We start from the raw sequence: 21,299 nt of genomic DNA, 5'->3' as shown, positions 1-21,299 counted from the left end.
AGCTGCAGTACACTAACCTTAGTCTATCGTTCTTTTTCAATATTACTTGGTACTACTGCCCCGTCTCTGCCAAATGCCACCAAACCAGTGTACCCGATTATAATCTTCATCCATCAATATCACTATTTCCGAGCATGTTGAAGATGATCGGGGTGTCATGCAGCAGCTTCATACATAATGCTCTTGCGCCGTGGTCCAAAGATCCGCTGAAACGCGCCATGCTACCTTATCATTGGGTGGCTGAGTATGCGGCCAGTCAAGACCTAAGTTACTGGTTGCATGGAGCACAAGTCGAAACCCCGTCACGTCGATCCGGCTGACTCGTTGGTCTGAGGGTGAAAAGAGCGAAATGACTTCCCGTCTGATCTACCTACACTTGCTGTCAATCCGACGTCGTTTTGATAATGGACCGGGGGAGAATGGCGCATATTCCACCGTAATTGTAATGATGCTCAACGCCAGAGCTTTGTCTTTGTATGCCGAAAGAAGATGGCTGCCAAAGCCTCCGGCGTACGTTGGTGAGCGCGCGGGAGCTGTTTGGACATGGATATTACAATAATACAGTAATGAAGACCTCGGATGACCTCGGTGGCTTTTCCCAGGAAAAACCCCTGCACCAGGTTAGCGCTCCCACTCCCATCTGACAGGCGAGTCACATGATTGGTGGGCAAGGCGAGTGACATTTCCCTGGGAAACAGCGGGAGCACCAGGGAGTAGTGCTCCCCAAACCATTTGATTAGTGGGAACCTGTCGTAGCGTCACTTAGTTGTCTGCACGAGCCTGCGCCTCTTCCACGATCCAGGCTGCTTTATCCCAGACTTACCATACTTTACCATAGTCAATCCTCTTCCTTTCTCCGCCCTCTCTGATTGGATGGAGCTGTGAGTCTGCGTGGGTGTGAGGTGTGCAGGCTTGCAGCTAATGGCTGATTGGGGGGGCCCCTCCCCCCCCTCTCCCCTTCTTCCCTTCTCTCCAGCTTCTTCTTCTATCAAAGGCATTCTTTTGCATTCTGCATCCCATTTTCCTTTCTCTTTTTTTTTCAGACGCGACATGCTCGTCGTGGCATGCAATCTGGCAACAATCTGAGCTTGAAAGTGCTTGGATTTGCTTGGTGTGCTTGTGTTGCTTGTTGTGAGCTTGTCAAGAATTATTTAATTAAGCTTTTGCGGGAAATCTAGGGGAAGGGAAAGCCTTTTGCTTGGGGCCCGGTTCAAAATCTGCGTCACTCTTACTACCTTTTACCTTACTGGACAATCTCCCATCTCCACAATCCTCATACCTCGTCCTACACATTATTAAATTTATCCTTTTGTCATTTCTCCAAAAATATTAGTATCCACCTCCACCTCCACCTCCACCTCCACCTCCACCTCCACCACCACCACCACCACGGCCATTAAACCACGCAAACTCGCACGTTTCAGCGACACATTTACCACCATCATCCTTATATCAAACCTTCCCTTCTACATACCTATTTTGCTTGGCATTTTTTCCAAGGTCCCGAGGCCCAGCAGCTCGACAACTTTTCCCGCAATCCTGTCGGCCGGCTGCCAGCGACCCAAGAACCGGATCCTTGGATCTCATTGCGCCCGGCATCACCCTCTTCCTCTCCACGACCGACTACCGACCTCCGCCATACAAGACAAGTTTACAAGTGGAACATCGACTTGCTGCCTGCAATTGAGTCTATAGCACGCCTAGAAACCAGATCATTCCAGAGCATTCGGCAAGTGTGCCTCGGATGAGCGGTACTATGGCTACAGCCATCTTGCCAGTAAAAAATGAGACGGAAGCTTCAATGAACAGGATTACAAAAGATGGCAGGGAGCTTACATATGGTAAATTCTCTTTCTATCCCGTCTTACCGTCCCTGTTGACATGGCACAGAAATCAAAGTCATTCAACAGCCGGAAAGGGCCAGAGCATGTGGATCTGGGGCAAAATGTGTGTAATGTCAACTTTCTGTTTACACCTGGCCATCACTGACCTCGTCTAAGCCTCTGCGGATCGTCGCCCTGTGGATCCGCCGCCCGTTGTAGAGCTCAAGATCTTCGAGGGCGAGCGCGACAACAGAACCGACGTTACCTTCTCCCACAATGCCAACTTCTTCCTGTTCACGACATTGGAGAATGCTCGGCCGATTGCCAAGGGAAGGTTGCCGGTAGCACCGCCAACCTTCCCTGTCCTGACAGGATCCCCTGTGGCTGGTATGGCATATCTTGATCGCCCGAATCCAGCAGGATACTTCATCTTCCCAGATCTGTCTGTGCGCCATGAAGGGTTGTACCGATTGAGCTTCAGTCTGTTTGAGGAGCTCAAGGAAGACAAGGACGCAGATGTTGAACCACCGGGAGGTAGTCCAAAATCAAAAGACAAACTCCTGAGTAGCAATCCCATGGCGCCACGTGCGCATGTACACTTCCGCCTGGAGGTCAAGTCAATACCCTTCGCGGTATACAGCGCAAAGAAGTTCCCTGGGCTGTCAGAGAGCACGCCGCTTAGCCGTACCGTTGCTGAGCAGGGCTGCCGAGTCCGCATCCGCCGCGATGTGCGCATGAGACGCCGAGACAAAACCAACGACGGCTACCAGGAGTATGAAGACGACACCTCATATACACAATCCGAGCATTACCAGACACCACATCAAGCGCCAGATCGACCGCGCTCGATTAGCAATGGAAGCATGGATCCGCAGACACCTTACAGTACTGGTCGTCGGCCATCGATGCAAGACCAGGTAGGAGGAGGATACTTTCCACCATCGCCTTACACCCATTCCAATTATCAGCAACCGCCTCCACCTCCAGCTCCAGCTCAAGCTCAGTCTGCCACTTCCTACACCTCCCACTTGAACTTTGGTGGATCCACGACTCCTCAATACGCAACTCCAACTTTCCCACTGACACAACAACCGCCCGCGCCGCAGCCTTATATTCAACATAGTCCCAACTATCAGTATCCGACCAGCTATCACGCTCGCCAAATGTCAGCTCCCCAGAATTACAACTATCATCCACCACCACCACCTCAGCAGCTCCCATCGTATGCCCAGTCTCCTGTCTATTCTGACAGTACAGACTACCGTCCGGCAACAGATAACAGGAGAGCGTCCGCAGGGATGCCCCTCAACCATCAGTCATTGCCTCCGAACACAATGAGTACATATGTCAATAATCATCCTGCGTTACAGCAAGCGTACTGCGCTCAGCAACAGCAGCCTGCGTCTAGAACTACCACTCCCATCAATACCATGAATGGGTATGGACAACCGCCGACATCACTACCTCCCCTCAAGATGGACCATACCTATCAACAGGGAGCAGTAGAGCCAAAGTACGAGCCCCAGTCACCACTTAACAGTATTCAAAGACAAGTCATGCCTTCTTCCGCTTCGTCTACGTATTCCTCTTACGCCATAGACCAACCACCAAGCGCCGATCCGATGTCAGCACGCTCGGGAAAACGAGGCTACGGCAAAGTGTTTAGCGAAACCCATATGGATCAGCCACTGCACTCTGGCATGCGCCCTAGTAGTACTGACCAAGGTCGAGACCGCGAGCAAATTGAGACAGACACTGGCGAACTAGAGGATATATACAGTGAAATAGCCATGATGAGGTCTCGAAATCTGCTGGTCTACAAACGCGCGGATGGTTCGCATCAAACGAAGAAGTGCCCAAGCCCAATCGATCCATCTGGGTTAGTAGTGTACTCCCCGAACCCGTTGAATGCGTATATTAACCTTTGGTGACAGGCGTCGTCATTATCGCTAAACTTGGCTTTCGCCTCGCTGAACTGAAGCCATGTTTCTACGGGACACAACGTTCGCCTTGGAGCCCAAGTCTTGCTGGTCAATAATGTTGGGTCGTTCGCCTCTCTACCTCTTAATTTTTTCAGGCACACATGCTGGTGCAGACAGATCACCTATATTCGCGTCTTCGCTGGATATACCTCATTTGCTGCGCCTAGACTTTCGTAACCACGCCTTCATTCGATCACTCGTAGCGAGCGGTCCCTACGATCTACTTTCTGGCTTTCACTGGGCGGCACCTCGATCATTCACTACACCGATCAGCAGCGGTATAAAAGCACGTCTTGTTTTCGTCTCCTGCCTTTACGACCTGGCATCTTGTCCATAGCCGGTATCAACATCGTTACTTCCCCTTCACAAGGATGTTCGTATTATCACTCATGGGCGGCACGATTGTCATGACTTTGCTATTTCTTTGAATTTGTGAGCGGGATGCAACGGGCTTGCTTTGGATATCACCTGTGCGAGGCGCTGCTTCCATGTCGGAATGACATGCTTGGGACGTTGGTGGAGGATTCGCCGTGGATGCTATAAGGGCCCTGTCCTGTCACATAGATTCGTTGACATAAAAATGAATTTGTTCAACCAGAGTCGAGAATCAGACCTTCCATTGATAGTTTATTGACTTGGTACAAAGTGGAAGATGACATCACGCATCTCGGTGATCTTGCAGGAGCAATAGAAGATAGGATGGGTCAACATCCTCGAGCATATCAGACCAACGGGATGAAGCGAATGCAGGGCAGTGGATGTCTTGTCATGAAACCTGCTTCTGCACAGACATGGCGGTGACATGGTAGTCGATGACTCAGCTGAGTGGTATTTACGTATCAGAAACGAATCTAGGAAGAGGGGCGTGAAGATGCATTCCATCTGTGCGGAAGAAAACAGTTGCATGAGAAATGGCACAGACGACAAGCGTCCTGCACCCCACATTTTCCTATCCGTCACCAGCCGCAGTCCACGGCGTGGGAAGGATCTGGAAGAAGTTATCCTCCAACCACATACCCTCGCCCTTTCCTGCTTTCCTTCACTCTTTCACATTGCGTAATGACAAACAGAGTTGATTGAATGCTGTCTATAGGGGATATCTAACGGTCTATGGAACGCTGATGCAGGGAATGCTTCGACATGCGTCTATCACGGCAATGCCCACGATAGGGCCACAAATGTGCATCGGTTGTAAACGCCAATTCGCTCATGGAGAAGGGAACAAAGTGCTTTTCTGTCATGCTGATGTGCAACTTTCACCAAGAATATCGAAGCCGGAGAATGGTAGAATATCCTGAACAGTCGGGTATTCGAGGTGGTACTTAGGAAATGGCATGGCATAGGGCAACCGTGATGCCGAGTGGGAAACTCGTCATCGGTGCTCGGTAGGTATGCATGAGAAGAAGGAGTTGCGTAATAGGTATTCCGAAAGTCGAAAGCGGACGCCAAGGAAGATGACTATCTATGTACGAACTGTTGTCGATGTAGAAATATTGCTCGTTGATGTCGCTACGTGAACTCATCACTCATAAGGGGTAATGCGCGGTTACCCCTCCTTCAGGATTCGAGCGGAGTCATTTTCGCAGGTGGGAGACCATTACCATTGCGGTTGCGGAAGAAAAGGATGCTTTTGCCGAGTCCCTCAGCGCCCTCGGAGGGCTCGACCCACTGGCAAGTTCGAGCACTCGTCCACATAGCCTTAACAAAACCCCAGGGACCGCCTTCAACATTGGAGCGGTAGTGACGACCCAGGATGGGCTTGATGGCTTCGGAGGCCTCGTCGGCGTTATAGAAAGGGATGGTGGAGACAAAGTGGTGAAGGACGTGCGTCTCGACAATGCCGTGCATTAGGGTCCGACCAATGAAGCCGAATTCACGGTCGACGGTTGCAACAGCGCCGCGAGCGAAGTTCCAAGCAGCGTCCTCATAATGAGGGAGGGAGGGATCGGTATGCTGAAGATAGGTGATTGCAACTACGGACCGTGTTAGCGATGTTCAGGTTGAGGAGGAAGAACAGCTTACCCAGCCAGTGGTTGACCCACAGATATGGAAGGAAATACCACACAGCCAAGTTCGCCCAGCCAAAGTTCTTCCCAATCAAGATAAGAATTCCGGCTGCCGCAGCCAGCCCCAAATCGCTCGCAAGAATCAACTTGCTGTCCTTGGCCTCATACAAAGGGCTTGAGGGATCAAAATGGTTGACATTACCACCCCAGCCATTCTTCTTGCCCTGACCACGACCTTCTTTCTGACGGGTATGACTGTTGTGACCAGTCCTGTTAATGGAGACGTACAAGAACCATCCCGCAAGCTGCTGACCAACGAGAGAGCCCGCAGTGACGATGGGAGTCTCCTCGGCAAGCTCAGCTAATTCATGGGCAGCCCTTCCAATCCTTGACGCATACTGCTCGCGAGTCTTAGGGACAAAAACCATGTCACGTTCCAGGTGTCCGGTCGCCTTGTGGTGCTTGCCATGAGAGATCTTCCAAGAGAAATAGGGGACCAGGAGTGCCGAGTGACAAATGAAGCCGACAGTGTCGTTCAGTGTCTTGGAGGGAGAGAAAGACTGGTGGCCACATTCATGGGCCATGACCCACAAACCGGTACCAAAGCATCCCTGAATGAAAGTATAAAGTGCCCATCCAGCTGCACGGACGCTATCCGAAGGAACGTTTGCCGGAGTCCACAATAGATAGAAGAGAGCGAAGGTGGTAGCAAGGGAGAAAATATCCCTGGCAACGTACATCAAGCCCCGGGCCGCCGAGCGCTCAAAGCAATGCTTGGGAATAGCAGCACGAACATCGTTGATGGTGAACTCCGGAACTTGGAATTCATTGCCATAGGTGTCAACCAATCTGCCATATTGCGCTTCCGAAGTGACTGATTGACCTGACAGTTTCGTATCAACCAAGTCGCTTGACTGTTTGTTATTGACCAAATTTCCCGCCGATTTTTGGACGTCGACCTCACTGTCTGAAGCAAGTGAGGAAAGAGAGGTTGAGGAGTGAGATTGAGAGGGTGTGCGGTCGGGAGTCGCTGAGATGGAATTTGAGGAGGATGAGGGTAGAGACTCTACGACTGGAGTCTGCAAAACACTCTTACGTGAGAATGCTACGGTTGACATGTTGGAGAATATGCCTTGTTGAATGTGTGTTAGAGTTGACTAATTGTTGTGAAAATAAAAGGATTATGATTGAGAAGGTTCTGCGATGTGTGCGGTAATATCTTCGACGCGGGCTGGGGGAAAAGGGTGGTTTGAGAGGTGGAGAGAAAGTGTGGTTGTGTGAATCGGTGTGGTCGTATAGATGACAGTTGGTATTTTTAGATGTTAAAGTATTAAGTCAGCTTGACAGATATGTTGCAAGTCTGACAGCATAGGCAGAGTAGGTGAGGATTGAAGTGTGAAGTGTGAAGTGTGTGTTCAAGGGAGGAATGATATGTGCTCAATACTCTTATTTAATAGAGGGTAAGTAACGAAAAAATGAATCCCAGACGCTAGTAGCATTCAGGTACCTTAGGAAAAGGACAAAAGGACAAAAGGACATGAGGGTGATGACTATGATGATGAATTTCACTAAAAGCGTGCTTCATTCTTGACTTCTCAATGGCTACGACTATCCTTCTCTACTGTATATACGAATAGCATGTTGATTTGGGCTATGATAGTCCACCATTCCACAAGAATTCAAGGAACCATACCCATGATTTTTACGTGGGGTACTTTAGATCATCTTACCCAGCGCCACTGGCGATTGTTGAACGCTACTCATTACTCACTGTACATGCAATTGCATCATTGAATCATTGAATCATTAATCACTGGATAATTGGATAATGGAAACAAATTCAAGAGCCAATGGGCATATTCTATTCGTATGCCTTCTCGATCAAAACAAAAAAAACATCAAGAAAGATTGTACCTGGGTCGATGCAACAATTTGCATCATCTTACAAGGATGGGCAGTTGCAGATGCAGCGCTAATAAAACTGTTGGGAGAAGCTAACATGCAGGGTCTTACACTAATCGAAACTTAGTTTACGCTTAAAACGAGGGGCTCACTCGTTTGAAACTAAAGTAGGTAAAGTAAGGGAATGGGCCGGTCGGCGGTCTCAGATCGTTCTGGCCTGAGATCTCGGTAGCAAATCCTGGCACAAGCAACAGGATGAAGTACGAGAAAGAATCGCAAGCCTTCCATCCCATCCTTTTCAACATGACATCCTACTGGATTGTGTGTAATGGAGAGAGACCGACCCACCCTTCAATTCTATTCGATAAACGCCCTTTCCTCCCTTTTATGTGATGATATACCTGAGAAGTCATCCGCGAGCAATGCAGAAATGAACGAGGAGTCAACGTGGTAGCGGGAGGCCCACTTCTTCAAAGACATTACTCAATCTACTCTGTACCTATCCCGAGTGGGGACAGCGTGGTATCGTTACTGCATACATGACTTTGTCTTATCCATGCCTCCTTCTGCCAGTCCAATGCTACCTTTTGCTCCAACACTCAAGCCTCTACCTTATCTTTCATCAACCCCGGGCGTACTGCTTGGAGTGTTGCTGGGATTGACCCTCTTGAGTAGAAGCACGTGCTCTTTGGACCCAATGTGCCTACCACTGAACAGAGACTGCCCCGCACGATCAGTCACCATCAATTACCCATTGTTTCTTTGACAGTCGATTGACCGTGCCCATTCTTCATCTCCAAGGCTATCAGTGGCGAAGCAATGGAGTCAGAAGGAGTTCCCGCGTCGATTGGAGCGAGATCAGACCCTGGGCGTGTGCTCGTGGGCAACGTAAGCAATACGGCAACCCTAGGTCTTGACTAAATTAGAGCAACCGCACAGGTTCAGGCTTCAAATCCACAGCCCTTCCCCACAAGTGAGCTACTTTAACCGACGAGCGAGGTCCATTACATAGTTGAGGTTTTGCGGGGAAAACATGGTCGCGAAATCATCTGCTCTTCGACCCGACAAGCCACGTCCCACCTACCATGCTACTAGGATCGATGCTGACAGTCGTGCTACTCAGACCAGAGACAACCAGGATTGTTTCGGACTGGTGTTGGTAATCCGTCTCACAGGAAATCCATGATTCTGCCGAATCTTCTCGATCGTCAGGCCGGTGTGAAACATGGGGTGGATGAGAAAGATGTATGTCAATGGAAGGAAACATCAAGTGACCTGTACGTTGTGGCAAGAGGATAATTGCAAAGTTTAAATTCTCATCTGCCTATTATAATTGTGAGCGACGAGGGGTTATAAAGCAGCTGAATAGCTTACCTTTGCGCTAAAATGGCCCTTCCTCTGTCCCCCAATAGTCCAATCATCGGGAAGAGCATGCACTTCATACTTGAAGTCCAAGGGTTTGCCATCATTTCTTGACCTCGCATCACCATCCCACCACTTGCGTGTGTGACGTATGACGACCTCCAATGGCAAGGCAGATCCGAGGGCGAGAAAGTCCGGCTGCAAACATGGCGCTGCACGATTATGCATGGGACGCATTTGTACTGTATGCAAAATCTGTACATGAGGTACATCGAATGGAACCGTAAGATGTTGCCTCCGCAACGTTCGATCAATATCCCTAAACGAGATCGTGGGATGATCCTGAGACAATGTCAGTAACGTTGAACATAAGCATGTAAGAGACACGAACGTCGTGCCAATTTCTCAACCATCTAGCGAGCTCCTCTCCAAGATCCGGTGGAAGGCCAGCAAGTATCGAAGAGTCCCAGCCGTAATCATCAAACGTGCCTACGTCGATCTCACGGAGAAGGCCAGCCATCTCGAGCTGTTGAGTCGAAAACCTCGAATGTAATGTCTCAAGCAATGCAGGCGTCAACAAGCGCGAAAGCTTTTGCATAGGCGTAGCTGCGAGGGCCTTTAGACAAATAATTTCAGCTACTGTGAGGATCTCTTGATCCAGACATCGATACTCGACGTGTAGAAACAATTTTCTCTGTGCAGTTTCGTTTGCATCCAAGTCACGCTTCCCCCGCAAGGTACGATATATTCTTGAGATCAAGGAAAGTGGCTGGCGAACGAAAACATCATGCTCGCCGCTGTCTAGGATTTGCGAGGTTGCACTAAAATCTTCGTTCCCCTCGACGGTGCATTTCAATATTTTGACAGGGATCGAATTTGCAGTGCCCACAGTGAATGTGGAGAAAAGGGCACTCTTCTTGAAAGTATCTCGAACATTGATTGTTATTGGAAGAACAGTAGAGATTTTCGAACCGCAAGCGTAAACGAATTCCCCGCGTTCAGTAGCGTAAGTGACCTCAGCACGCACCACAATCTCTTTGAGATCACTCTCAAGGCTGTAGGGAATGTTCACGTCGGCAGTGATATTCGAATGAAATTGACCGAAGAAGATACTGCCGGGTTGTGACTTGTCTGTAATAGCGACTTTGCCGTTCCAGATTTCCGCCCGGGCGGTGTGAAGTCGAAGCCCTGCAGAGGCAGCTCGTAATGATAGCCTACCTTGAATTATTTCGTTCCAGCCGCTGGATATTTTCACGGCGATGGACTTTGTTCGCTCGAGATGGATGTGTTCTGAATGAGACAGGCGAGCTTCAAGGCTTCTGAACTGGGGCCAGAGTAGCAAACGTCGTCGATTGGTGAGTCCAGATATTGTCGAGTATCTGGAACTCGCGAAGGGGAGGCCGTCGGATGGCGGAGAAAGACTGTGAGAAAAGAGGATATTTCCAGAAAGAATCGTGACCTGATTCAAGACATACCAGGCTGGGAACATCGTCTGTATGCGTTGTGAGCGACCGTAGCATAGGGAGTTGAACAGAACCAACTCACATTTGAACCAAGCCATATACTAGACGTGCCGGGTTCGATATTTTGGCCGTTGGCATGGAGCCAAAGCTCAGAGCGCTGATCCTCTTCTACGCTGAGAATTTGCACTCGCACTGACTCGGCCAGGAAGCTTTCTGGTAAAAGACTCCTTAACACAAGTGGAAATTGAAAGCCATCGTCGTCAGGCGAATGACGAACATACATTCCCATGTCGATAGGGTCGAAGTAAGTATCCATCGGTAGTGATACCAGTTCTTTCAGTGATTTCGAGGCGCTTAAGATACCACTTAAACTGCCCATCGCACACTTTCGAGGCTGGTGAATATTTGCAAGCTTCGTCAATGTTTCTTGTGGTTGCTGTTTGATAGCGGCCTTGCTTTGAATCGTCTTGGCCAATACCTTCAATCCAATGCGGACGTAATCCTCATTTCGCTCCATATGATGAAGACACTGGGCGTACAAGTCAAGCATGAGCAATTCCAAGTCCGACCAGTCATCTTTCGCGTAGAACGGGGTCAGTTGATGAAAATAAGATGCCGCCACCTCGTAGTCTTCGAGCAGGCTGCTAGCAGTTAGATGTGTTGCAGAGCGTCTAGCCAAAAGACTCTTACAATCGTGTAACTGCGAGGTCCACGGTCATTCCTTCAGCAGCTTTAGTTCTTCCACCGATGACATAGTTGGCTAGCGTTGATACAGTCGATTCCTGGAAGAAGGTACATCAACGCCTCGCTAACTACCCAACTTTCGAGCTTAACATACCTCAAACGCCTGGTAGAAGTCATTTTTCGACTGCAAAGCCGAGAATAACTTTCTGTTGCATAACCCAGCGGTGGTTGGAGCTCGTGCAGTGACTGGTAAGCTCTCGAGCGGCTTTTCTTCTTGCTCTCTGGTGTCTTCCAGCTTCACATCGTGCATCTCTTCCTCTTCAGCCCCAGATACCATGCCTAAATCAGCCAGACCTCCTTGACGATTAACATGTTGAAGCCCAAGACCACTAAGAGCTCGTCTGGCCAGAGCAAGTAAATCTCCTCGCCGCGAGGCTAGTTCTTGAGCACCTGGATGGAAGGTAGCAGGCGGTAGTAGTCTTACGGCATCCAATAAGGTCACCGAGGGAAAGTTCTCCTGAATAGGCGGGTGTGGCAACACGGAAGCGTGAGCTTTCAGTGAGCTTGTTCTGTCAGGTAGACCCTTACGATAGACGGTGTCAATGATAGGTCCCACCCCCCTTTCGTTGTCCCCCATGCTTGATTTAATGGAAGACTTCAGCTGACGTAAAAGAGGATCAAGCTGAGCAGACAGTGAATTTGCCGATGTTGCTTCCAGGATGCATCTGCTTGCAGAGATAACCCACGATGCTACCAGATTTTCAACAATCTCTTCGTGCACGATATATGAGAAGCCACCATTTTCATCCTGGTCGTCGTCTGATGGGTGTATCCCAGACCTGATGTCATTTCGAATAGTTGTAGCAACGGAGTTGATGAAATTGGAAGCTCTCTGAGCCACTTCGGCGAGTATGGTAAGGTCTTCTCGATCTTCGCCACTGGGCTTCAAGAATCGGGTGCCGACATCAAAATGCGCGTCGCTGCCACCTCCAACGATCGCACCATTCGTTGGGGGATAACTTTGAACAGCCACGTCTGCTAGACGCAGTAGAAGGGACACTTGACGGGCGAAGACGTAACATTGGAAGTCAAAAGAGGAGATTTTATTCGCAAGGATCAGATCTCGGAAGGGTTTCCGATCTGTATTTAAAATGCAGGCACCTAGATCAACAACCTGCGGCTTCTCGTGCCACGATGTTTGAGTGCTTTTGCTGCATCGTTTCATCTGCTTGAATGACTCAACCAGATCCTCTGTATAGTCGCTGAAGAGGGCTGCCTGCTGTTCAGTAGTGTCCTTACCACTTTGAACATCCACGATCGCATTCAGACCAGCAGCAAGCTCGTGATAGCCAGTTAAAGCGTCCTCCGTCAACCCGACATTTTCGAAGCCCCTAGCGAGACCCTCTTTCAGAACGAAGAACGTATTGTAGTTCCAACCAGGAAGGTTCCTTTGCAGCTCTTTCTCCCTAATATCTTCCTCATATTGGTTCACTCTCAGGTCAAAAGACGCTAGTATCAGTGATTTCATTTTTGCGACAAAATCTCCCCAGCCATTCTTGTCGTCTTGAGATCGTAGCTGGCCCCCCCCTGAGTCCTCTCCCGGATAGTCTGCTACCTGGACTTGAGCAACACGATCCACGGCGTTCTTAGACGTTCCATTGAAATCCACACGTATCTTTTCAATGACGCTAGAGGAGCTGCGCGAAGGCCATCTTGAAGAGCTTGACCTTTTCTCTGACTCGGTTCTGGCAACACTGGAGGGTCTGGATGTATCTTCGTCCGCAGATGCTGGAAGCACGTGAACAATGAGCCATTCGAAAGCATCATGATTCTCTTGTTTGGTGAGCGAGGTACTGCTTTGAGATGGTGGAGTGTGATCTTTGACCCAATCTCGCAGCAACTTTCTTGAATTCACCTTGTAATTATCAACGTCAATGCATTGCAGGAAATAAATTTTCAGATATGGCGTTTGTCGTAAGCCAGGGATCTGATGCCTTCTCTCTTTCCGCGGGCTCTCGCCCTTGGGTGCTGGCCGGTTGTCGTTGGCATCGAGCGGTCCTTCGTCCGCAATGAGCGTAACGTGGAGAGAGTCGATAGTTCGAACGGGGCGTGATGATGATTTCCAGTGGAGATGACGCAGAGGTAGTCGACGGCGAAGCTCAGGGCTTAGGGAGGGATATGTACCAGATGGATCCGCGTATTCCACTAGATCATAACAGAAGTCAGCTTCACAGCTTCGTTGCGGGGAGAGGTAATCTTTGGACGCTTTAACGGCAAGGTAGAAAGGTACCTGTGACATTGCTCGAAGTGGAAGGCTGCTCCATCACCACGCTGACAACAGTTGGACTTTACATGCGCCATGTTCAGCATTACAGGTGGCCGCTTTGTAGGTAAAAGCCATCCGTAGACCGTGAATGGAGAGAGTGTGAAATTTGGGTGTTCTGGTCATGTCTTTTTTCGAATAGCTCTTTACGGCCCTAGCGCTTGACCTGATTCAGTCCCGCATTCATCCCGGGTGATGGAAGGTGCCTCTGCGAATCTTCGGAAGAAACAGAAGAAAAAAGGACGTCCTGTATTCCAAAGAACCACCCAGTCTGGAACTAGTCCCGATGTCTCTGTGTTTGCTTTATCGTTCCCACAGAGCCATGTCTCCTCGGGGTCCTGCTCCACAACGTCCTGCATGAAAGGAATTCTAATAGATAGTAATAGTATCGACATTGAAAAACACCTTCGCTCAATGACTCTACCTCTTGTTCGCTGAGGCAACATGACCGCCCTCCAATCTCGAGCTCGGCCAAGACTATACTTTGCGTGTGGAAGCAACTCATGGAGAGAGCAAATGATGCTTAGATGTCCAAAATGTACATACGTGGGAGTCGGTGAGTCTTGCTGGAGCTACAACAGGTTCAATAGTCGACTGATCTTCTCAGGTCATCTGGCCCAATATCGCTGTATCATCAATGGTGCTCTATTTATACATCAAGCTCGCAATAGACCTCCGCCAGGCTAATAGCAAGGCACAGACCGTGGCTACGCGAACATAGTCTCCTCGACAAAACCCGAAGATGAAGTGTACGGTCATGTCTACAATCTCACTTCCTCCTCCGATGAAGACTGACTTGACCTTAACGAGGGCGTCCTATTTGCTTATACTAAAGAAATGATCGCTATAGACTTTTGGGAGTCAAAGGACGGAAAAGCAATTGACGTTAGCCTTCAGAGAAGGAAGAAGGATGTGCTTGTTTATATCGAACGTAGAAGGATGGTGGATGGTAATCCTCGGAAAGCGTACATCCACCGCATGAACATGGGAATCCAGGACGCAGTGGACGGGGCTGGGTTACCGTTCGCCTATGTGCAAAAGCTTATGAGGCCTCATACCAGAACACTGGAAGAAAGAAGCAGAAGAATTGGCAAGGAAGCAGGCCTTGAATTCTAGGGACTGGAGGTAGCTGCACGAGGCAGTTCATGGAAAAATATCTTATCATATCAAGCACACGTGTGCAACGATCAAAGGGCAAGTGGACATCCTCCGCATCAATTCGATGCCCAAATCTGGATAGATTATTGCCAGGGGCATACGTCGTCCACACATTGCAATGTCTATCGCGCCCCAGCTCTGTGGGATTGACGTTAGTCGTGGTGTCTGTCACTGCCCTGTCGAGCCGAATTGCCTTTGGTCTTCTCTTGGGAAAAATTCATCCCGACAAAGAGATGAAAAAATGCCAAATACGCTGTTGAAACCTAATTCCGCTTAAAAGGGGCCCAGGAAGACGAGCAACCAGCCTTCAGGAATGGTCTAGTGGCCAGCCATGTAATTTCTCGTGAGCTAAGAGCAAAGTCTACACAGACAACGCACAGTCGTTACGAACGCGTTGCTGTCTCGGTGAATCATGAGTTCCCGGCTCTACATCTAAGGGAGGGGAGTATACACAGCTTCGGCCGAGGCCCAGGCCAAGGTCTCACAACTTCGATCAAGGGAACTTGAGACTTGGCCTTTTCTCCATCTCCAGAGACTTGGCCCATTTTTCCCTTTTACTAGGTACGAACCGATATAGTAGGCTCGATGCCCCGGTCTTTGTCTAGCGCGATTTTGCATGTCTGCGTTCTTCTATTGTCCCGCAACAACGGTAATGTCCCTGATCCTTTGTTACCATGCAGGCTTCAACCTGTGGACAATGAATGTGTTACGGATATTGTGGATTTGTTCATGGTCCGTCAATGGTCTTGTTCCTCGCTCTTTCCGCACAACAAGAAGCATTTGTGTTGAAGACAATGAGATCTGAAATGCAGCCCATTGTTGACCAGCATTTTGGATCTAAGGGTCTGAACAGAGGCCCATAAGATGGCTACGTCTGCTTCAAAAACTTTCCAAACAAATCCAAAAGATCAATTCCGATCTTATCTTCCGAACCAACCGTTTAACCATTCTTCAAGGAGTACACAGCGTTCACTGATTGAACGACGCTGCCAACCTTCCCCACTAAGTCAACTGAATCTTTTCTGGCTGTCTATCTAAGATGTCTTATTCATCAAGACATCAGTCTTCGAGGAGGGCGTACCCACATACCAGCGACTCCGGTCACGCAACCTATGAAGACTATGAGGACTACTCTCATCCTCTGCCCCAACATGCCCTCTCATCTCATCAGAGCTACAGATCGCATGTTCTCCATGAAGGTCTCAGAAGCCATCATTCTTATGTCAGCTCTGATTATCACGATCCTCGCAACATTTCCATGGCGAGTCGCAAAGTTACAGTGACGGAGTATCGAATCCACACCAGCAGCGGTGAGTCCGCGACTTCTCATCATCGTCGTAGGGAGTCCACTGCTTATGACAGTCATCGGTCTACATCCGGCTACCGACAGAGGCGGCACGCTCCTTCTTGTTCTTCGTCAGACCCAGATGATAAAGACGAACGGTATTCCTCTGACGAAGGTCATAGAGATCCAACATGGCAACCCTCAGCTGAAGAGCGGCGAAGGCATCCCAGCAACGCACATGCAAAACACTCGCAGCCAAAGGAGCCTAAGCCAAGATATACAGACGGTCGTCCCAGCAGATCAAAAAGCCACAGCAATCGCAAATATGCAACGAACGATGATCGCAGTCAGGGAAATCCAGAGAGCGGCAGCAGTCGCCGTGAAGAAAGTCCCCACAGCAGTAGAAGCGAAAGTCGCCGGGGACAAAGCTTCAGAACCAAGAGGAACGAAGCATCTCATGGGGATCACGAGGAGAGATATCATCAGGAGGTGCCACGTGTAAAGGCCAAAGAAGATTTACCAGATCATTACGCTACTTTAAAAATCGGCCCTCACGCTACGGATAAGGAGATCAAGAGCGCTGCCAAGCGCAGACGTGTCGAAGTCCATCCAGACAAATTGAAGAAAGAGGGGATGTCTGACTCTGAACGTGTCAAAATCGATGCGGCAGCCGCCATGGTAGGCCACGCAGCTGATGTACTACAAAACCCGGAGCAGAAGTTGAGGTATGACGTCAAATTGTACGCGGCAAAGGGCTGGAAATGGCATGGCAAGTGAGTTTTCTGATTCATAGCCTCAGGGGAGGTACGACAGAGTATGCTTTTCCTAGTCGTGATTTCATTTATTTCTACGAATTATAGTAAAATCGATGTATCATTTTCAACTGAAGTCATCTCGTCGACCGGTCCGCTACGTTTCTCAAAATATCAAGTCAAAATCGCCTTGCAACGACCACGACTTCTCAATGTCTTCGGCCATCATCTGTTGAATTTCGCATCTTCCATACACTCGTGAACCTTATTTTGTTTAGCGCCCTAGCTAATCATCGCCTTAGGCAGAGTACAGCAGTATACATATATGGCTAGTCAAAAATGAGCGTCCCGTTTGTAGCCATCTCACTTGGCAAAAGGTCGCCAATCGCTTCGCGCCTACTACATAGCTTAGGGAAAATGTATGGCTACCGAAAATGTGTAACAAGTCTGTAACGAAAATGTATGGCTACCGAAAATGTGTAACAAGTCGCTTGTCGCCTTGCATGAGAACCGCAGATGGGCTCTTGTTCCTTGGCTGTAAGTTTCTGACGCCAAACATTTACTCGCGTTCTGCATTTATTACCTTTACAGCCTATGCCATTCCCAACGTGTTGTTTTGGTCTCGTTGATCCTAGCATGGCTGGCTTTCAGTTCTTGTGCTTTTTGGTCCTGGTTCAGTACACTCTCGTCCCAACCGTCCTATCCGCTCCATACTTACCTACTAGCAATCTCACCAGCAGTCATCTCAACATCCTCCCTCATGTTTCATCGCCCATCACCGTTCAACCACTCAACATCACTAATCTAGTGGAAGACTCAGGCATAGAATATCACGTTCCCAACACTATAACAACACTCTACTTCCACTTGGGCTTCCCTTGCAAGGAAGCGGGGGTGCATAACACTATCAACAGCGCTCGCATTTACTGCGAGCAGAAGCTTGAACAAGGGGGCGACGGGCCGCTTCCCAAGAGTGAAGACCCTTTCCACGAGGACCTGGGCTACGGGGCTGCAATTAACGTGGTTCCTTCTCGGCCGGACTACCGTCTTACCTGGGGCATTCTGAAAGGTGCTATGGATGGCTTATGGGAATTCTTGGTGATCGAGGGCCGATACGTGGAGTCTGAGTTTGATATTTGCCATGGAGCGTTGGGTTTGGTGGGCAGAGGCACGATAAGAGAGGCGCCAGAGACAGGACTTGCACGGCAGAGCCGGATGAGGGAAGCTACTAATTCATTCGGCACATTGTTTACTTGATTGAGTGGAAACCACGTGCATTAACAGGCACTTTTTTGGGGGGAGCTGGCTATGTGCTGGCGGGTGTGCGTCTCAAACGTGATCATGCTGGCGCAAACACTCGTCACCCCATGAGCGTCATCGCTTTAGCATTTTGTTTCTCAAATGCGAAGGCATTAGCCACCAGTCGCTGCTAGTTTTTACACATATCCACATATCTGCGTACAGTTTTCCTCTGAAGCATTCTATCACGTCCTCTTTTCTTCGGTCAGGGGGTCATTGAGACGGCTTACGGAGCCTTGTAGCCCTCCACATCTGTGCTATTTGATATCTTCTCATACTTCTTATAGTTCTCTCCATACGAATCGATCTTCCCCATAATCGCTTTGTAGGCATCAGTACCAACGACGACTCGCAGCGGTGGATCCTTCATAACTGCAAGCTCATACATGGCCTTCGCCCCTTTAATAGGATCTCCGGCTTGTGTCCCGTGCCTTGCACCCATAGCCTTTTGCACGTCAATGTGGTCGTAGGCAGGATGCCTCTTCTCGGGGAACGCCATGGACCGTCCAGCCCAGTCTGTACGGAATCCTCCAGGCTCAATGCTAAGGATGATCAGCGGGACTCAATTAGATCAACCTTAGTGCACCATACCAGGTAAATTTGATTCCCCACTACACAACATCAGCGTCAGCTTTGGTTTGATAACCTTTGTGCCGCAGTGAAAAGTATACTTGGGGGAAAAAGGATTTTGCGAAGAGAGATCGCTCAGAAAGGGTGCTTACATCGGGCTTGACTTCTTGCGAAATAGCTTCCGTGAAACCCTCTACAGCCCACTTACTTGCACAGTAAATGGAGAAGTTGGGAACTCTATTGCACGTTAATCGCAAATACACCGTCTCTGTTCGACGATATCGCATACCCTCTTTGACCACCAATTGAAGTTACCTGCTGAATCAAACCTCCGCTCGGCTTCTGATCTCTCATAACCTCCATGGCCTTTCGCGTCACGGCAATCAAGCCAAAGAAGTTGACATCCATCTGGGTCTTGATCTGAGTATCTGATAGCTCTTCGAAAGGCCCTGCCAGGCCGTAACCGGCGTTGTTGACAACGACATCAATTCGTCCGAACTTATCAAGAGCGGCGGCGAAAGCAGACTGTATATTTGAGGGATCTGTAACATCGAGCTTGACGGCAAGGTAGTTGTGAAAGGAGGTGCCTTTGAAGGAGAGAGAGTCGGGCTTGCGGGCTGTAGCAACGGCGAAGTCTCCTCTATCAAGCACCTCTTGAACCAAATTGGCACCGAAGCCGGTTGATGTTCCGGTAATGAGGAATACGCGAGGCATGATGATTGTGTCCGAATTGCAGTGTGCTGTTTGTTCAAAGAAGCTTTAATATGGGGAACTAGAATAAGTATATATTTATGAATATACAGAGAGGACAAACTATAGGGCGGGTGAAGTATTGCGTATGAAAGAATTACATCATTTGCTACGAGTACATAAATAAAGTATCAGATATAGAAGCAAGCAGGCTGCCGAGATGTCCGATTCTCGGGTCCCGCACCAGCCCGCAATTGTGCGGGAGGGGGGGGGGATCCAGTAGCGTCATCAATACTTGGGAGAATTTGACCAATCACCAAACCTCACTGTCAGTCAGTCAGTCAGTCAGTCATTCATTGTACTCTACATACCCATATTTGAGGGCAGCATACGAGAGACTATGACGCCGCTCATAATTTTGATATCATCGTCTTTCGCCCGTTTGCTACTGTCCATTCGAATGGATAAGATGATCGATTTCTGCGAAGAGACAGAATTATCCGCTGGATCGATTTATTTTCATTCGGTGCAAATGTGCATGCAACTTCTTGAGGACCCTGCGCTTCCAAACCTGATATGCGACTCGTCTTATCCCATTCTGCCTCAACAACCGAACACAGTCAAAGCACCCAACCCTCCAAATAATGTGCACGCATCCCTACATAATTCCCGACGGCTTCTTGTTGAAGCAGTCTCAGCTTCTTCGCCCAAATTTCGGTAAAAGTGTCGCAGAAAAATCTTTCACTCATCAACATGTCATCATTCATTTTTTTGCTGTTGTGGACGGTTGTTCAATGCCTGTGCGCTGCGACTGCTCCCTCACCATCGTACACTACTTTCCAAGACCAGAGTTCACCACCGTCTCCGACTCTGAATGCCCGAAATTCCCCAATCTGCGTAAGGGTCGCCCAAAATCCGGATTGGGCTGGTGCGATCGATGCGAAGCATTGTGCTGACGCAATTGGACGGCTCTGGGATCGAACGTTGCCGTATGGCTATACTCAATGGACATTCTGGGCAAGTGTCGTAGACTGACTATGTGAAATCATAGTATACTAACAAATTTATAGTCAGCCAAATTCATCTCAGATGCTCCACCCGGCCCGTCATGGGAAGTCCCCCAAGGATCAGAGTACGGTGAGTTCTATGATATCTTTTGGAAAACCACGTCCGTCTAGCAACGAGCGTGACGGTGTGTAGGGAATTGTGTCGTTGTTTTCAGAATGGCAAAGGACTTGGGGGATGACGTTCTGCCCTATGGTAAGAGACACGCCTCGAAAAACGATGGGATACGAACTGATCATACGTTAGGTGGAGGTTTTGAGCCGACGAGCCAAGCTCCAGCATCGCTCGATGCTAACTGGCCCGACCTAATGGAGCAGCTACTGCAGCTGTATTCGTTCTGTGTGCAACGGAGGAAGTCGCCAGCTTGGACGCAAGTTTCAGATGCTGGAGTCCTTCTTATGCTGCCTAAAGACAGTGTAATGAAGCAGCGGTGGTCGCATCGTTCGTTGAATCTGGGTAACGCGAGTGCAATTATCTCTAATGTCACCCTCACCTCGTAAGCTTGTGAGCCTAGAAAGCATACAAAGCAGGAGGACTGGAAGTGGCCCTCCGAACAAGGGAAAACAATCATGCGGAGGTACCAAACGGATTTTTGGCGGTACAACCAAAAGCAAGCGAAGTTTAGAAAATGAATCTTGTTGGAAGAGAGCTCTCTTCAACTAGGTCGCGTTGCACATGTTCATGATGAGACGGAATTCCCAAACTGCTATGAACTATGCCGACAAGACATACCACAGATGTCACATGGGCGTGAACGGATACGTGTCTTGGTGTTGCTCCACTGGGCTGTATTCGCTTGTCAGGCTTACTCTCATGATGGATGAAATGACTTCACTACACAGGCAGCATTCTCCATCGAGCCTATGGGAGGTTTCGAGGGCGTCCTGGGCTCTTCGAATTTCCTGGAAGGCTGCCCGAGCGGTTCGTCAAAACAA

The 21,299-nt window shown here is 49.1% G+C and overlaps 7 protein-coding genes across 7 annotated transcripts; 4 read left to right on the top strand and 3 right to left on the bottom strand.

Annotated features, from left to right (window-relative positions):
* Nucleotides 1–1,744: 1,744 nt before the first annotated feature.
* On the top strand, nt 1,745–3,776 carry HO133_003670 (uncharacterized protein; the record flags this gene model as incomplete). The annotated part of the gene is made up of 4 exons (XM_037294592.1): nt 1,745–1,841; nt 1,891–1,947; nt 2,001–3,702; nt 3,758–3,776. The coding sequence occupies 4 exons, from the start codon at nt 1,745–1,747 to the stop codon at nt 3,774–3,776; spliced, it is 1,875 nt and encodes a 624-aa protein (XP_037149280.1).
* A 1,586-nt stretch (nt 3,777–5,362) lies between these two features.
* HO133_003669 (uncharacterized protein) lies at nt 5,363–6,929 on the bottom strand (the record flags this gene model as incomplete). Its single annotated transcript, XM_037294591.1, has 2 exons — nt 5,363–5,778; nt 5,828–6,929. The coding sequence occupies 2 exons, from the start codon at nt 6,927–6,929 to the stop codon at nt 5,363–5,365; spliced, it is 1,518 nt and encodes a 505-aa protein (XP_037149279.1).
* Nucleotides 6,930–8,456: 1,527 nt separating this feature from the next.
* HO133_003668 (uncharacterized protein) lies at nt 8,457–13,521 on the bottom strand (the record flags this gene model as incomplete). Its single annotated transcript, XM_037294590.1, has 8 exons — nt 8,457–8,630; nt 8,798–9,037; nt 9,088–9,417; nt 9,467–10,496; nt 10,551–10,567; nt 10,621–11,179; nt 11,229–11,320; nt 11,377–13,521. The coding sequence occupies 8 exons, from the start codon at nt 13,519–13,521 to the stop codon at nt 8,457–8,459; spliced, it is 4,587 nt and encodes a 1,528-aa protein (XP_037149278.1).
* Nucleotides 13,522–15,742: 2,221 nt separating this feature from the next.
* On the top strand, nt 15,743–17,073 carry HO133_003667 (uncharacterized protein; the record flags this gene model as incomplete). Its single annotated transcript, XM_037294589.1, has 2 exons — nt 15,743–16,761; nt 17,043–17,073. 2 exons carry the CDS (start codon nt 15,743–15,745, stop codon nt 17,071–17,073), a joined length of 1,050 nt encoding a protein of 349 aa, XP_037149277.1.
* A 170-nt stretch (nt 17,074–17,243) lies between these two features.
* Nucleotides 17,244–17,997, top strand: HO133_003666 (uncharacterized protein; the record flags this gene model as incomplete). Its single annotated transcript, XM_037294588.1, has 2 exons — nt 17,244–17,277; nt 17,561–17,997. The coding sequence occupies 2 exons, from the start codon at nt 17,244–17,246 to the stop codon at nt 17,995–17,997; spliced, it is 471 nt and encodes a 156-aa protein (XP_037149276.1).
* Nucleotides 17,998–18,265: 268 nt separating this feature from the next.
* Nucleotides 18,266–19,323, bottom strand: HO133_003665 (uncharacterized protein; the record flags this gene model as incomplete). Its single annotated transcript, XM_037294587.1, has 4 exons — nt 18,266–18,581; nt 18,631–18,650; nt 18,762–18,846; nt 18,899–19,323. 4 exons carry the CDS (start codon nt 19,321–19,323, stop codon nt 18,266–18,268), a joined length of 846 nt encoding a protein of 281 aa, XP_037149275.1.
* Nucleotides 19,324–20,052: 729 nt separating this feature from the next.
* On the top strand, nt 20,053–20,499 carry HO133_003664 (uncharacterized protein; the record flags this gene model as incomplete). The annotated part of the gene is made up of 2 exons (XM_037294586.1): nt 20,053–20,288; nt 20,370–20,499. 2 exons carry the CDS (start codon nt 20,053–20,055, stop codon nt 20,497–20,499), a joined length of 366 nt encoding a protein of 121 aa, XP_037149274.1.
* Nucleotides 20,500–21,299: the final 800 nt, after the last annotated feature.

The sequence above is a fragment of the Letharia lupina genome (genome assembly GCF_014066315.1).
Source record: "Letharia lupina isolate WasteWater1 chromosome Unknown contig_18, whole genome shotgun sequence".
Classification (NCBI taxonomy): domain Eukaryota; kingdom Fungi; phylum Ascomycota; class Lecanoromycetes; order Lecanorales; family Parmeliaceae; genus Letharia; species Letharia lupina.
This window is presented reverse-complemented; position numbering and strand designations above follow the sequence as displayed.